We start from the raw sequence: 18,077 nt of genomic DNA, 5'->3' as shown, positions 1-18,077 counted from the left end.
ATAGATGACTTAAAGGTCTTGACACCGGCACATTTTTTAATAGGCAGGCCTATCAGTGCAATAATAGAACCAGATATTACGAGTATAGACACTAATAGATTAAAATTGTGGCAAAGAGTAACGAAAATTGTCCAACTTATTTGGAAACGTTGGCATATTACCTATTTAAGCCATTTACAAAATCGCACGAAATGGCAAATAATCAAAGCCAATGTCAAGATAGGTGATTTGGTACTGTTGAAAGAGGAAAATTTACCGAGTACCAAATGGGCTATTGGTCGTATTCTGAATATTTACCACGGTAAGGATGGTAACGTAAGAATTTGTGATGTGAAAACACAAATTGGTGTTTTCAAAAGAGCTATTTCAAAATTGTGTAAATTACCTATGGATAATAGAATTTAATTAGTGTAATATTGTATAGTGATTGTGTAATATTGTAATGTAATTTGTATTAGATTATAATTATTTTTTTTGTTGTGATATATTTTGTATTGATGTTCAGTGTTATTATTTTGAAATGTAATATTTCAAGGCGGGCGGTATGTTGCGACGCCAACGCCACCTTGTGAGTTTTTTGTAGCTATCGGCATATAGAGTTTCAATAAACAGTGTGTTGTGAGCGTTGAGTGAGAGAAAACAATCTATATGGTTTTTTTCCCCCAATGTTGTTTGAAAGGGTTTTTTTTTTTCTTTTGTCTGTCTGATTCAGTTTTTGGCATCTCATAGTTTTTTTTTTTTTTTTTTTTTTCTTCCATTAATCAAGTTAGAATTTTTTTTAAAAGGAATTCATTTGTGGTTTGGATTATAGAACAGTCACACAATGTCTGTTCAATTGTGCTCATTACAAGGAAATTAGTTTCTTTTTTCCGCTTTGGGCTTTGGAAATATGAGACTTCTGAATTTAATAAAAAGACACATCACAAACTCAAAGTCACTGTCTGGGATTTAGTAATAAGGTCTCTTAAGACTTGATATTTTTTATTTGTATATGTTTTATAATCTATATATAATCTTCTATATATTTTATAATTATTTTACTTCTGAATTTAATAAAAAGACACATCACAAACTCAAAGTCACTGTCTGGGATTTAGTAATAAGGTCTCTTAAGACTTGATATTTTTTATTTGTATATGTTTTATAATCTATATATAATCTTCTATATATTTTATAATTATTTTTACTATTTATTTCAGCGTAGTATAAGAATTTTTTCAAACTATTATTTATTGCAAATTTTCTATTTTGTTGATTATTTCAAAATTTATTAATTATGTCATCCTTGTAAGTGAAAGTTTTTAATTCCCGATTGCTTGTTGGAGACTTAATGTGTGGCATTTGGACACATCCTTCGAATAATGTTCTGTACAAATGAGAAGTTATTTTATTGTTGAGGGTCAAATTGAAGCTTGGTTGGCATCATTGCTGCTAAAGTGTAGGGGAGATTTAGATTTCTTGAAGGTAGCTTCACCCCAACCTTTGTACAAGTAGTTTATGGCTGAGCGGATCTTCAGTTACCTATATGTTTTGGCAGGGTGGGATAAATTCTTCTTGGATATGTTTAACAATTGTTGTATGTTTATATATTGAAATTGTCTTATGTGAAAACAGAAAATAGAAGTAAATAAATTGAATTTAGCTATGCAAGATGGAATATGTTACTAATAATAAATTTACTAATAATACATACACCATTCTGAAAACTGATAATTTGTTACATAGAATGGTAATTTGTGAAATATTATTCATTCATATTTATCAAGTTTATGATTAATAAAAGCAGTTTATAGGAAAATAATATTTAAAGGGTGCTTAATGTCATGAAAAGTGCTTAAATTTTTTAATTATTTTTACCTAGAAAGAGCTTAATTTTTTCAAAAAAGATTAATAAGTGCTTAATATTCTTAAAATTTACATTTCAAGAAAAATGTGCATTTTAAGAAGGAAACTATTAAATATGGATTCTGAGAAGGAAATCACTTTTTCCTTCTCAGATGTTTAATACGTTTAATTGAAAACATGGTCATAAAGCTTTGTTTGTCGGATTTGTTGAAAGGAAACCAACAAAAGGGAAGATTTCAGAGAAAGAATCCAGAGTGAGGCAGATAAAGGGATGATAACACATGTCAAGATAATGCTCATTGACCTTTTTCCCACTCCTTTTTTCTTCAACAGTAGGCATTGCAATCCACTAAAATAATAAAAAAAGTTTGAATTTTTAGTATTGTAGTTTATTGGTTTAGTATTAGTAGTGAGTTTGAATTTTTAGTATTTTTGATAATGAGGAATATATTTCAGTTACGCTTGATAAATGTATGTTTAACTTTTTATGCGTTAATATTTAAAAAATATTTTTTAAAAATTGGTCCAATCAATGGGAAAAGTTGTTCTAAAAGCACTTAAATTGAACTCTTTTTGATATGTTACATATTAGATTATTGCTCTCAAATATTAAACGAATATGGACCTATTAAGGAGATTCTGCTGTACTGTTTTGAATTATAATTCATTGCATTATTGTATTAGTCGATTGTGTAAAATCCAGTTTGATGAAGCCATAAGATTTTAATGATTGTGGTTTCTTTTCAGGAGTTCTCTTTAAGTCTCCATCCATCTCAATATTTTATTTGTTGAGCCAATCTTGTCAAATTTTTATTCTAAAGGATTTGGATTCTAATTTTTTTTTTTTTTTTTCCCTAGTGAAATTTCTCCATGCATATAAAAATGTGTTTTGATTAAGAAAGCAACATCCAGTATTAAAGGACCACTAATAATAGATTTTTCTGTTAAAAAATGAATGCAGTATTTGAACTCTGTAACGTCAAAGCACTTCTTCGCAGAAAATTTTTTACTCTTAAATAATAATAATAACTTTCCAGTGATACCAATTTTTGTTTGAATGAATGCATTTCTTTTTTTTTCTTTTTTTAGTTTTAGTAATCTTTGAAAAAATTATTTTTGGCCGCAATTTGTAGCAATCATTTTTATTGGAATGAAATTCAAAACAGTATCATTGTTTCGTCACTTATGTTTTTATTGGTAAGTGATGGAATTTTATTGTTAACGTCATGATAAGAAAATGTTTTCTTTGTCTTAAACTAAGCCCTTTCGTTAAAATGTCGAGTTTAGCTCATCATTGGCTTTTTCATGCTAATGACAAACTGTAATCGCAATGTGACTAAAATTGCTGTTGAATATGATAATAAATTTGTTTAAAAATTTCTAGGATACTTGATTCGGCAGCATTTTTATTACTTATGTTGATATCATAGATCACTATCACACATTATTTATGATTAGATTTTTTTTAGCATAAGTCAAAGCCAAATTGTTAATCAGTGGAATTTCATTTTTATAAATACAGAGTGTGAACATCAGTTTGGTCAATATATATTTTTACTAAAGGAAAAATGTGTTGCAATGCAAATATTGTAATAGATGAGAGAAGCGCAGAATTAAGGAGGGATTCTGAAGAATCAGAAAAAATAAGCATACATTTACCTAATACTAATGATAATGAAATATTATCAAGAGGACAAAAACGTAAAGCTGCTGATAAGTGATTCTAGTGAATGTTGATAGGAAATAGATAATGTGCCTAAAATAAAGAAATGTTTACGAAAATCAGTTGCTAGTACAAAATGCTAAATAGGAACATATGAATTACAATTATATCCTTATCAATAATATTTTAATTGACAATATGCAAGAATTATAAAATTAAACAAGTTTTTTTAAATCAAAATTAAATGGTTATTTCGTACACAATTTTTCATTATTAAATCTTACTGGAAGAGGCTAGGCTTATAAACTTTAGAGCATTTCATTTTATGCCAGATTTTTCAATTGATGTGTATTGTTTGAATAATGAGGCAATGTAATAGATATATTGCATTCTGCTGGCTCCAAAAAATATATTCTTTAAAAATGTAGCAGTGGCCTTTCTTATTCACTAACTATTGGGCTGGCCTCTTTTTAACCTAATGAATTTATTTCAGTTATTTATAATAGCTAAGAATTGTTAAAACATTTTCATTTTTTCGTAATGTATATAATCGCATTTTTTTAATTAAAAAAAAACCGGGATTTTGATTTATCCTATGAATTATAGATTGCTGAAGAGTGGGATTTTAAAAATACAAATGTGAATACTATATGTGAGAAAGTTTCAGTGAGATCGCTCCTGGTGGTTTCTGTAGCAGTGCTGGCAAAGAGAATCATTTGATACTTTGAATTGTGATACTTATGAAACTCTCAAGGAGACACCTATTGTTGTCAAAGCAATTGCAACTCTCTATTAGCTCTCTTTATCTATGTAGTCTTGACAAATAAAAGCCTTTCAATGAGTTAATTTTATAAAATATTTTATAATAATGCATCAAATATTCCTGTATATGAGAAAGATTTAAAATGGTATGCTACTGAACTCAATTTTATTTTTCCGTTCAACACTTTGATATATTATGCTATTATTTTTCACTTTTAAATTCTATTAACTTTTTGAAAATTTTATCATGTGGCATACATTTTCATCTGTATAAAACTAGTTTTAATTTGTATTATACTTCACATTGAAAACTTTTTTTGTGAATTTTCAATATTTATATATAGTTTTATTTTTTTCTTATATTTAGCACAGCACAGCCATATTTGGCTGTTGTATTATTCAAATATTTACTTACCTACTCCATGAAAAATAAAATAGAATCATGAATTATGTGATACATCCTTCAGCCAGTTACTTTCTTTAAAAATTAAAATAATATTTCTTGAATAAAAATTTTGTCCAGTATATTTCATATACTGGACAAATCTGTATTTAAAGCAAGAAACCATACAGGTTGTGAAAGTTGGTGTTTCATTACTTATTTTAAATATTCTTCATTTGTGTGAGAACAATTACTTTTCTATTTAATAACTTAATTTTTTCAAATTTAGCCTTCTGATTCTTGAAATATAAAGTTTTATTATTATAAGTAGTGATTTTTGTTTTTATCTGGGTAATATTTGAACAACATTTCAGGTACTTTGATAGAGATGTAACATGCATTAGAGAATTTTTTAGAAAGAAGTTTGACTTTGAAAGTGAACTGTATCCTATTTTCAAAGAAATAGAGTAAGTATTTAGAGTTCACATATGTATTCTTCAGTTATTTCTTGCCTTTCTCTTTTTCATATTGTGTAAATATATTCGAAATTTAGAGGTGAATGTACTTACATTTATTGGTAAAGATGTGTACATTTCTTTAGCTTAATACTGTACAGCAGTTAATTTACCATTATAGTACTTACCATTTTATTATAAAACCATGGTTTTAAACACTATGCTGCCTGAAATTTTTAGAATTAGCTTGGCCGTGTAATTTTTAAAACCTAAAATAAATAGCTGAATGCATGAAATTTTGCTGTTAAAATTTTTAGCACTTTATGAAGGCTAATTCCAAAATGTAACTAATTAGGTTCAAAAGTAGTGTGCTGTGTATATTCTTAAAATTGAGGGAAAATTTAATTCTTGAATATAAATGTTGTGGCTTTTTAATAATTGAAATTTAATTTATTATAAAAAGTTTAATTTTGATTTATTTGCAGATGCTTAATAGTATATTTTGTTTTATTAATTAAATAAAAATTAGATGAACTAAATTTTTATTTAAGACAAATATCCCTGGCATTAAAATACTTCATTTCTGTTTACAAAAATAGTTCTGCTATAAAAAAGTAATCATAATTAATTATCCATAAATCATGGATGAAGTATGTGTTTTATTCTTATCTTATACAAATAAAATTATGTTGTGTATTTATTGCATAATCTACATTGCATAGACATAATATACTTTTTTATTTTATCTTATGACTGATGGTGTTTTAAAAATTTTGTGGAATATAAATTAAATTATGTAGTAATTATAAAATATAAAGGATTTAAGACATAAATGTGAAGGTACATATTCGCTTTTGGATTGCCATGTGTTTTCAGTAAGCTAATATGCTCCAACTTAACTCGTCTTGTTTAAATATCATGAAATCTCATTTTGAAATATATATTATAATGATCCAAATTTGTTATATTAGCAGTTGTTTATATACATATTATTTCTTACAGGAGAAATGATAATCTTGATATATCAACAGCTGCCAGTGGTTATTCTAAAGAAATTCAGGATGATTTGAAAAAAGTATACTTTTTTTAAAAATTATATTTGTTATATTATATTAATTCAATTACATTTAACATGCCTTATAATCCCTTTTCAAAACATGGTATAAATTCATTATCTTTGTCAAATTTTCATTGTGTTGATTTTACTCTCTTTTCATTCTCATATTTTGTAAAACCATCAGCTATAAAATAATGTGAAAGTATATTTTTTAAAAAAATTCTATAATAAGAGATACTTGACTAAATTAATATTTTTTTTACTATGAATATTGCCATGAGTTAATACTGATAAGAAAAATTGTGCCAAAGAATTTTTTATTGTTTCTTCTATCTGCTGATTTCAAAACTGATGTTAATTTTGCTGAATCTGCTTTGATTTTTGAAATAATGCAAATTTTAATGATGCTAGCCAATGATGTATACTGATGACTAATTTTCTTATACATTTACTTTTCTATTTTTTTTTTTTTTTTTTTTTTTGTATATTTAATACCACAATAGAGATAAGTTAAATTTAAACGACTATTTGCAATCAAATCACTTAGATGGCTTGGAATATGATGTAAAGAGATCCTGTTAATTATCACGATTGCTATTTTTGAATGAGAAATAACTTGGATATCCCAACCTGGAATTATCAAGACAGAGAATACTCAAGGCGCCATATAGTGATTATAATCCAGTACTAGTTTTCATATCATTGCCCTGTATTTCTTCAATTTGTCAATACCCAAACAATTCTTTAAAGGAAAACTCAATGATTTGATATAAGAACTTGGCAATAAAAGCTTCAGAGATTTTAAAATTCAAATTAAAAGGAAAACATTATCTAATGCTCTACATTATATAAGAATTTTCTCCTCCCTGCTTCTGTCAACTATTATATAATTAGTCGAGATAGGGAGCATATTTTAATATGCAATATTACTGAACTTTTTCAGATGGGAATAGAAAATGAATCTAAGGAGTATGGTTTTTTAATATGCAGTTTCATTAAAAGTTTGAAATGTGTGTTATTATGTAATGGCAATCATTATCCATTAATACTAATTGCTAATTCTTTGTGACTTATGGAATAATGTTAAATTTGTCTTGAAGAATCATGCAAGCTATCAGGAATATTAGTGATCTATTTGTGTTGTCGTAAAAGTGATGAATTTTCTATTGAAATAATAAAGCAAATATATGTAAAACCTCCATTAAAAAAAAAAATGTGATGATAGGCAGAAGGAATACAATCAGTTACAAGCCATTCACTTTTTTTGATTGTGTAAAAGAAGACGGTTCTCCCTCCACTAATTATAAAACTTGGTTTAATGAAACAATTTGTTTTGGCACTTTTTAAAAGTTGTGATTACTTCCAATACATGTTAAATTTTTCCAGAATTGAGCAATAAAAAAGGGCAAGATCGACTCAGCCTTTCATCCCTTAAATGAGTCAATAAACTGAGGACCAAGCATACTTGGGAACTAAACACTGGGGGTTCTGTGTTAGGTTGGGACGTATGCCTTGCACCCCAAGGCCCTTGATCAAGAAAGCAGATACGGGCACTGTAGGCCTTGGCCTACATGGGCTGTCATACCACTCAGTTTAGTTTAGTAGAGCAATAAAAAAAATTACAGGGACAAATTTTTGACAGTCCTTATCTTTTTAAACCAAATTCTTTCAGTATGAGTGATATTGAGTTTCTGCTTGTTCATTTTAGTGTTTAAGATCTTTTAAGAAAATCATAAAACAAATAACTATGAAGAATTGGTGCAACATAAATTCTTAAAATTTTTTTAAAATAAGGTCCGATATGACCAGAGATACAATTCAGCATAGTCCTTTGGTTAAATTTCCAAATAATCTGGGCAATCTTAGTGAAGAACAAAGAGAAAAGCTCCACCAAGGTAACGAAACAACACTATCAAGGCAGGTATATACATATAGGAAGACAGACTAATGACGGAATCTCCATCTTAAACATTTACGGTGTATTTTTCCATAAATTAATTGAATCAACTTAGTTTTCATTTTACTTCACTTAATGTAATATGAATTTTTTAGCATATTACTTTTGATTTATTGAAATTTATTTCTTTACTTAAAATAAAGTATAAAACAATATTAATAAATAAAAATTAGATTTGTCATAAAATTCATGCAATTCTTGTTTTTATTTATTTATTGCTCTATAAAATTGAGTTATTTTATATTTGAGAAAGTTTCAATGCAATTTGAAAACCTCTACTGAAATTTTAATTTTCACATCTTGAAAACTAGAACTAATCTTACAAAACCCAGCCTGATATGAAATCAGCATCACAGAATTAGCCAATGATATTCAAGTAATCTTAGTGTTATTAAAGGAATGAAATGTTTCTTAATTACACCCTCTTATTTTTAAATATAAAATTTCACAGAATTTTCCAAGTAAGGATATTTAAGAAAATTCAGATCATGTAGGAAAAAAAAAAAAAAAAAAATTAATCTTTGCTATATGTATATATATTTGCTAAAAAATTCATCAAAAGCAGAATGAATTCTTTGCTCTCCAAAACTGTTCATCTTAATCTTCCCTAATTCATTACATTTCATAAAAACAAAGTTAAATTCCTAAGCTATCTTTTACATTCTATATATTACAATGTTGGTTTCTCAGAATTTTAAAGTAATATATTAATTTTTAAATTAAAGAATACGGCAAGTTCTAAGTCATCTTTTCTTGAAAATATATAGACATATATTTAAATTATTAAAAATTTGTTAAATAAATATTCATATCAAATATTTCAGATTAATTGTTATATATATAAATTTTCCTTTTCAGGCTGTAGAATTGATGAAACAGGAAGATGAATCAGAAAATGACAGTGAAGAAGATAATAAAAGTGAATATAAAACAAGTTCTCAAAAAGACACCAGAAATCTTTTAGAAAGGTATTTGGATGATTCATTGGGAGCTCTAAAGGAATCTGATGTTTCTTTAGCTTTTCAAAATGATGAAGAAAAAATTACTCTAAATCAATTTGAAAAATTGAATCTCTCTACAGAAACTGATTTAAATATAGAGGAGGATTTATTTCACGAAAATTCGCCTGATGGATATTCAAAGTATAATGATACTGAATCAGTTAATAAACCATTGCAGTTGAAAAAGACTAAAACTTTTAGTACAAGATCAGTATCAACTATACCACCAGAGGAAATAAAAGCAAGACTTCAAAAACAAAGGCAAAAGAAACAAGAAAAAGAACAAAAAAGGAGACTTACAACAAAGGGTGAAGCAAATGCTACAAATCGTCAGAAGAGAGAGAACAGAGATACAATAAATCAGATTGTAGAATTTTGTGAATGGTGATTCTGTTATTAATATTTATGTATAGTTAATAAATGCTTTGATGCAAAACATACTTTATTCATAAGTGGGAATGTGTATGCTTACATTTTGAACAGATATTGAAATAAAAAGCTGAAATTGTATACAGTTACAATACAAATAGAACTGTCTGTATTTATATATAAAGTTACAATGACAAGAATAAATAATTGTTTAGCTTAACAGCAATTTAAAATGGAATGATAGTTATCAGTCTATTTTTTTATCAACTGGCACTTTTTCACACGAATCTTCAACGACCTAAAAAAAAATTGTTCAAAATTAACTGATATAATTACTCAGAATATTATTTTAAATATAAACTTACTTGCCTTTATATATCAAATATGAAACTAGAAAAAGTATTACTGCCTTCTATAAAAATTTAAGTACTTCATTTGTACAATTACTTTCTATCATTTCTTTATTTTTAAACATTTTATTACTGATGGTCTAATTGTTACATTAGTCACATCATTTAAACAATAAAACCACCAATAAATAATTACTATTCATTATTAATCAATCTAAAATTTCTTATGATAAACTTAAAAATTATCATATATTACTATCATTAATTATACAGTAGACTCCCGATTATCCGCGCCTGCCGCACTAAGTTTTCTTTTTTGCTTCCAAGCAAAGGGAAAATGCTTCCAAAGCAAGAAGCAAACACAAATGACTGATTTCTTCAAAAAAGTGTAGTTTTACAGTTATGCTTTTGTAATTACATAATACATCACAGTATTAAAACAGTACATATGTATTCATTTTTCTGTGTATCCTTGACGCCTCCCGTAAGCACTTTTCTGTTTTTTTTTTTAACAAAATGCATTTTAGGTTAGTTTTGAGTGATATACTAAAATATTAAGCGTTAGTTAAACATTTCCTGCTGTTTATTTTACGTTTTATTGTACATAAAACGATTTTTCAAAGTTGGAATGACTGTTTTCTCTTTTGCTAAACCCGTTTAGCTTTTTTCGGATTATCCGCGATTTTTGTTATCCGCGGCGGCCGCGCCACCCAATTCCGCGGATAATCGGGAGTGTACTGTATTTTTTTATTATAAAATTTTTAAAGAATCTAGTGATAAAGTTACATTTTTTTTATGTGGTAACTAAATTATGCTTATTACAAAGCTAAAAAATTAATTTAATTTGTTTAAATAATTATTTTTAAAAATTTCTCCATTGATATGTTTAATTGATTAATGTTACATAAGTTTTCTCAGATTATTTCAGAATACTTAGTCATATTGTAACTTGTTAAAATCTTTCCAATGCAGGGAGGCCAGCAACTCTGCTGTTTGAATTTCCTCGACATTTTTCAGATGCACCTAATATCCTCAGAACAATGTTATATTTTATTCTCTTTAATTATTGCACAATATGTTTAGAACAATTTTTCAAATAAAGTTAAGCTCTTTTTACTAAAATCAATGTAAAATAACATTCTTATAAAAAAGAAACATTTTCATTTGGTGAATTTCAGATAAACTTCAATTAAGTAACCCCTCCCCCTTTTTTTGAAAATGTATTAACCAACACAAGATACATGCCATCTAGACCGACTTTTAGCCAACCAATAATATCTCAGAACTGTTTGTTAAACTCGTGAAAAATGCAGTACAAAAATATATGCACATTGATGGAGAGTTGGATGAAATGATTTTTTTCCTTCCAATAGGATTTCCATACTATTTACAACACACTTAGCAGAACTGAACAATAATTTTATAACAGAAAAGAAAATTCATATGAACAAATACAAAATGAAATGTCTGCATCAAAATAAGAAAAATTCTATGAAATCAAAATTGCATTGACCTTTAGCTCGCCAACTATAATAATAAAATAGATTACATACTGGCTCAATACTTAACCCATAATATGGAGGGAAATTGGTCCTTATTAATTTTTTTCTTTACTGCATAAAAAGTAAAATGTTTCAAAAATAAATTTTAAAAAAAAAGTATGAATAGATTTTGTAAATTTTTGTTACAAACAATTTCATATACATCAAACCATATATAAAGAATGCTGCTCTTCTCTTTTTTAACAATTTTGGGAAAAATTACAAGAGGCATGTGTATCTATAATGTACAATAAAGTATTTTGTTCGATGTATGGGGAATTTTAAATGAACACAAAATTAAAGAAAACATCAACAATATCATCCATAGCATTCATTCATATGAAGAATTTAGTAATCCGTGTTCATAATGTTTAAAATTAAACACACACACACAAAAAAAAATGTTTTAGGGAAATAACAGCAATAATGTCCGATATTTCATAATTCAACAAAAAGATCACCAAGAGAGAAAAAAAATCATCAAATACTTATTTAATTAAAATAGGTCAATATTTTACAATCAAACATTTATACCATACCATTTTGAATATCAATACCAAAAATTCATACCTTTGCTCTCGTAACACAGTATGATTGATTTGATGTTCGAAGAAAGTGGAGAGGGAAGATAGCTCCATATATATCTTTTTAAATTAAAGAGATCCTTTAAAGTGCTTAAAATCATAGTAGTAACAGCGACTGGGCTTTAAATAGGCTGCCTTTTCCCATAGAACTCAAAACCATTTTTGTAAATTATGTCGATAACTTGTTGTTTTGAAGAAAATGCAAATAAATATTTTCAGAGAAAATATTATATATTTATACATATATGCAATAAATTAGATATGATGGTTAATCCTTCTCTTCCATAGCCTGTTTTAGACTATCAGTAAAAGTATGATTGTCATTAGTTTCCAACAATGTTTCATTCTACTTATGAAAAAACACTAATGAATTATCATGTTTGATAAAAAAAAAATTATAGATTTATAAAATATCTTCCAGTTATATAATAAATTTCTTTGATTTTACCTGACCTCCCAGAAATCCCTGACAATTCCCAGTTGATTGGCAACCCTGCAATGTTATGTAAGTCACATAGGAATTATATTCAAAATGCAATTTATAGCAAAATACTATTTAACTAAAATATTACATTCAAACTAATTTAAAAGCTGAATAAGCAATATATATATATATATATATATATATATATATATATATATATATATATATATATATATATATATATATATATATATATATATATATTATCAACAATCAATAGTAATTACAAGACTGAGAATCCACCTGATAAGTTATGTTAAGTTTTACAACGTTTGGATAATTTCGTTTGGTAAGGAAAATAAATAAATAAAAAAACTGACCGTTCAACGTTTTGTTGTTCCATTGCCTTTATCATGATCCTGAATTTTAAATGCATTAACTTTGTATATAACATTTATTCTTACACTAATATATCTTAATATAAGGCAGTTTATATTGTTACACTGAAATTTATTTGCAACACACTCATAAAGAATAGCATGGTTTATTACTACCACTTAGACAATATCGCAACTGAAGTTATTTTATACATTGCGAGGAATTTTTTTGAGCACTCCACAAAGGAAAGCATTCATATAAATAAAATTTACCTAAAAACTAATTTATTTCAATTTTTATAATCTATTTTAATAAAGTTTAATTATTAGAACTTGAATTCCTTGATGTGGGAGGCCAATTTCTAACCATTATGGTATATTGCAGTCAGTTCAACTGTGGCAATAACATACCAATATGGTTCTATGCAGATTAAAAAAATCACAGAAATCAATTAAAAGTTTTATTTCAGTGTCATATAACCTAGTACTAATTAATATTTTATTCCATTTACCCTCAAGGATTATTTAAAATTGAAAATAAATATCATCTCACAGCTGCATTTAATTTTTTATTTCATAATATCAGGAAAGCAAAAGGAGAATATACTAGTCAAAATTTAAATCAAACTTGAAAATAATATATAATATAACAAAATTAATTTCTGTTAACATGGAAACTGCCAAAATATGTGAAAGAAAATGAAATGCAACAATTTATTACACACTACAAATTACAGATATTAAGTAAATTTGTCATGCTATACTAATTTTATGTACTTTTAATTTCTGACATGTTAATGGAAATTAATGCTCATTTTGATCAACTAAAAAAATACCAAAACTGCCTATTAAAAATAAGTTTATACAAGCATTTTTATGTACATTGTTATTTAGTATGTATTTAAAAATGAAAACATTTTTTTTTTTTTTTTGTTAACAAAAATATTTCTCTGCTTCTGTTAAATTTCAATTTTTAAAGAGTAATTTTAAGAAGCTAGTAAAGAAATCATTTCTGCAAATGAAACTTCTTAACTGACCATTTAATTTCCTTTAACTTTAATGAGATTCCAAATTATTTTATTCTTACATGTGTTGAAATACTTTTAAGATCAACACTTGATAACCTTATAAATTATTAACTTGATGACATTTATTTATTAAATGATTCACTCAGAATTTCTACTGATTAACTTATGATTGATTTGAAAAGAATTAGAAACCAATAAAATTAAAAGAAACCAAAAAACTAAAAGAATAAGCTTGCAATAAATATTTAAAAATGATAAAATTAAAAGATGACAATCAAATTTTTTGTTCTTTAACAAATAACTTTTAATAAAAATCTGAAACCTCATGGAAAAACTTTACAAAATATGATACCACAGTGACACATTTCTTCTAGAATGTGACACGAGAAAAAAAAAATCATATTTACTGTATTTTATTTTTCAAAAAAAAAAAAAAAAAAAAAAAAAAAAGCTTAATTGTTACTTTATCAAGTTTACATGACTACTATATTCCAGTTGAAACCAACACATTTTAAATGCTTTTAGTAAGGACATTATGAAATCGTCATGCAAAGTCTTGATAATTTTAATGAAATTATAAATAAAATTAATAACACGAAAATATAATACTGAACTTTTAATTCAAATATAAATAGTTCAAACATGTAATCTTAACTTACTTCTTTTTTACTTGAAAACGGGCAAGCTGTTGTCTTATCGGTATGTCCATTTTTTTCAGCAGAGCTTTTAATACTTTGTTTAGGAGCCCATGGATTCCAGATTTTAAGAACAACTGGTTGAATGAATTTATACCAAATGAATAAAAGTACAGGAGCTATTATGCATGGAATGCAAACCATGTTTACCTACGAATGAAAACAGAAATGAAAGAGAAAATTTAAATTAATATTGACTCGCACAGAAAATCTTTTACTAACATCATTGAAAATTTAAACTCTACTAACTTTGTTTTTCAATTCTCAAAACTCTTGCAAAATCCTTTAATATAATGGAAAGCTATATTTATGCTATATGCTTCCTCTATTTCCGTCGTCAAGTGTTCCGATTTCGTAATTAAAAGAACGGCGAACCGTTCTTAACCATGAATTAGCGAAATCGATCCGATGTGAACATAAAATGTAGAAAGTAAAAATTGTCAGTATGCGCATGCTGTACAGAATTAAAATTCCGTAGAAAAATTGATAGCTAAATAACCCTGTCTAAACATAGTTTATATTAAATTTCCTTTTATTTTTTTAATGTTTTTTAGTTAATCGTTTCAGTTTTCAAATTAATTCAAATTAAAAAGAATTTTATCACTTGAAATTTTACAGCACATGCGCAGTTGTACAATAAATATCGTACGATTTTATGTTTTGATGTGAAAGTATTTATCAAATGATGCCATAGATAAAAAACTGTAGAAAACTTTTGACAAATCTAACATAACCATTTTACTTTAGAAATGCATAATCATCGATTTTCTGAATAACAAATAATTTTGCTATTGTTATTTTTAAATATTTGTTCCAAATATCTGTTATTTCAATCATATTAATTAAAAATTATTAATTAGTATTAAATATAAAATTTATTAATTGTAATTAATATTTAATTTACTAATTTAAGTAACATGTGAGTGATTGAATTAATTTATCTATTTCAGTTTACTTCTTAAATTTTATTTTTTTCTCAAAACTATTTATTTAATTTCTTTATTTTAGTAAACCATTTTCTGAAAAATTTGAATTAAATATACATGTCATTTCTTTAAAATGTTTACTTTAGTTCTATATTCTCCCAATAGATGGCGCCAGCAGTAAACAGAATATATGCAATCAATGGCAGTAATGTTAGAAGAAATTAAAAATGATCTGTATGGAATAGTTCATCGTCAAATGCGAATATCGGAAAGTCAAGGTTACTCCTATAAAGTGTAGCGTTGACTTCGCTCTTTCCAGTGAAGCATCATACTTTCCGGTGAAGTCACCGCTCCGATAAATTTCAGTGATATGCAATGCAATGATACGATAATTCCAAGAATAACCGGTCCGTTCACTTCAGTGGGTAAGGGATTTTCCCTATGCATGATTGAACTCTTGTTCGAGAGCTTCCATTGGACAGATCGTATCGATTGTTACTTCCTGTCGTGATCCAAGTAGAGATGCATAATCCACGATTTTTTGAATAACGAATAATATTGCTATTGTTATTTTTAAATATGCGTTCCAAATATCTGTTATTTCAATCATATTATTAATTTAAAATTATTACTTAATATTAAATATAAAATTTATCAATTGTAATTAATACTTAATTTACTAATTTAAGTAACGTGTGATTGAATTAATTTATCTGTTTCAGCTTACTTCTTAAATTTTATTTTTTTTCTCAAAACTATTTATTTAATTTATTTATTAGAGTGAACCATTTTCTGGAAAAGGTGAGTTAAAAATGTATGTCATTTCTTTAAAATGTTTACTTTAGTCCTATATTCTACCAATAGATGGCTCCAGCAGTAAACAGAATACATGTAATCAAAGTCAATCATGTCACGAGCAATTAAATATCTGTATGGAATAGTGCATCATCAAATACGAGTATCGGTCACTCCCGTAAAGTGGAGCGGTGACTTCGCACTTTCCAGTGAAGCCTCGCACTTTCCGGTGAAATCACCGCTCCGATAAATTTCCGTGATATGCAATTCAATGATACGATACGATGATTCCAATAACCGGTCCGTTCACTTTTCAATCCAATCACAGATTTCTTTCGAGAGCTTCCATTGGACAGATCGTATCGATTGTTACTTTCCAGTGAAGTCACCGCTCCGGCAAATTTCAGTGATATCGTATCGATTGTTACTTTCTATCGTGATCCAAAACCTGTAATTGAAATATCACCAGTAAGATCGTATCAAGGATTTGAATCACACCCCTCTTTGAAAAGTATTGATCACTTGTATTTGTGACTTTTTGATATTGGTTACGTAATAACCGCTCTTAAAATATTTGTCATCCCTAGATCCAAGACCTGTAATCGGAATATACCAGTAAGATCGTAATAAGGATTTGAATCACACCTCTCTTTGAAAAGTATTGATCACTGTTATTTGTGAATTTTTGATATTGGTTACGTAATAACCGCTCGTAAAATATTCGTTATCCCTATTCACTTTGACAAAAAATTAGAAGAGCATGGAAGCATGGTTTCTCATCTCATTTTAACTAATTCCTTGGTGTTTCGTTGTGGATTTTTATGCTAATATATTCAAATATAGAGATGCATGATCCATGATTTTTCAAATAATAAATAATTTTCCCATTGATATTTTTAACGGCCGTATTCACTAAATCTGTTGCTAAACAACGGATCGTTCAATCAATGATCGAAGAAAGATCATCATTCAATGATCATTAGTATGCACAAATGTTAGTTTTACTATCAAGTATCAAGCCAACAGGTAGGGCTGATGTAGCCAGCTTTTCCTGCTACAGCGTCTCGGTAGTGAACCTTCATTGGTCCAAATATGTGAGATGATTATCACCTGAAAGTTGGCGCCTTAAAATGTTATTGTTATTATACGCTTGCTATTTTTTTTCGTTCATCTGTTCTATTTACAAGAGATCAAATTTTCATTTACAATGAATTAACTGCACTAATGTCTAGTGACAATCTCATAGAAATGATTGTATGATATCCACTCGGTTTTTTTTCGGGATTATTTCTCTGACTGAAATTTTAACAGCATTTTGTATTATATAATAATGTCAATAGTTTTCTAATGAAATCCAATTCTTATGACTATTTAATTTCTGAAAGAAATGTATTTTATTAATTTGAAGTAATTTATGCCTTTTGTTTATAGGAATATAAAAATAAAAAGTTGCAACTGTAAAATGTGTAATTTAAAATCAATCAAAACTGCGTATGGAAATGAGAGCATTTTTATTAATTTAAAAATGCTCTGAAATTCGGAAACTTTGTTCAATATCTATTTAAACAAAGCAAATAATTATATGTCAATTTAAATAATATTATAATATTGCTGAATTGTACTGTGCAAGAGAACAGAGTTTATTAGTAACTCATATCTCAAACTTTTGTAAATTTTGAAATTTATTTGAATGAGTAAACAGTTGTTAACTTGAAAATATATAGTTCTGATAAATTTGAAATAGAGTGATATTAATAATAGTTATTTTAGAATCAATATCTTTATATCAAATATATGCATGATTCATGAATAGTAAACAACCAGATCTTTATGAAAATGCTGTACAAAGAGTCATTGTACCCACTA

General features: G+C 26.9%; 2 protein-coding genes across 2 annotated transcripts in view; one reads left to right on the top strand and one right to left on the bottom strand.

The window, feature by feature from the left end:
- The window catches only part of LOC129974159 (uncharacterized), a 31,039-nt gene extending 21,472 nt beyond the window's left edge, over window positions 1-9,567 (top strand). The window contains exons 8-10 of the mRNA XM_056087540.1: window positions 5,027-5,119; window positions 6,110-6,182; window positions 8,980-9,567. Coding sequence (XP_055943515.1) covers window positions 5,027-5,119; window positions 6,110-6,182; window positions 8,980-9,510 — 697 coding nt within the window. The 3' untranslated portion in view covers window positions 9,511-9,567. The remainder of the gene's footprint in view (window positions 1-5,026; window positions 5,120-6,109; window positions 6,183-8,979) is intronic.
- On the bottom strand, window positions 9,547-15,026 carry LOC129974317 (UPF0729 protein AAEL015238-like). Its single transcript, XM_056087551.1, has 4 exons — window positions 14,740-15,026; window positions 14,455-14,640; window positions 12,415-12,459; window positions 9,547-9,789 (listed from the first exon to the last, which is right to left on the bottom strand). The coding sequence occupies exons 2-4, from the start codon at window positions 14,632-14,634 to the stop codon at window positions 9,739-9,741; spliced, it is 276 nt and encodes a 91-aa protein (XP_055943526.1). The 5' UTR covers window positions 14,635-14,640; window positions 14,740-15,026; the 3' UTR covers window positions 9,547-9,738.
- Window positions 15,027-18,077: the final 3,051 nt, after the last annotated feature.

The sequence above is a fragment of the Argiope bruennichi genome, chromosome 1 (genome assembly GCF_947563725.1).
Source record: "Argiope bruennichi chromosome 1, qqArgBrue1.1, whole genome shotgun sequence".
In the NCBI taxonomy this organism is placed as follows: domain Eukaryota; kingdom Metazoa; phylum Arthropoda; class Arachnida; order Araneae; family Araneidae; genus Argiope; species Argiope bruennichi.
This window is presented reverse-complemented; position numbering and strand designations above follow the sequence as displayed.

Bases quoted from the DNA above. Each gene is read 5' to 3' on its own strand.
- LOC129974317 (XM_056087551.1), bottom strand. From the start codon at position 14,634: ATGGTTTGCATTCCATGCATAATAGCTCCTGTACTTTTATTCATTTGG. The intron at 12,460-14,454 runs GTAAGTTAAGAT...ATAACATTGCAG, and splicing joins CGTTTTCAAGTAAAAAAGAA to GGTTGCCAATCAACTGGGAA. The intron at 9,790-12,414 runs GTAAAATCAAAG...ATTTTTTTTTAG, and splicing joins AGGGATTTCTGGGAGGTCAG to GTCGTTGAAGATTCGTGTGA.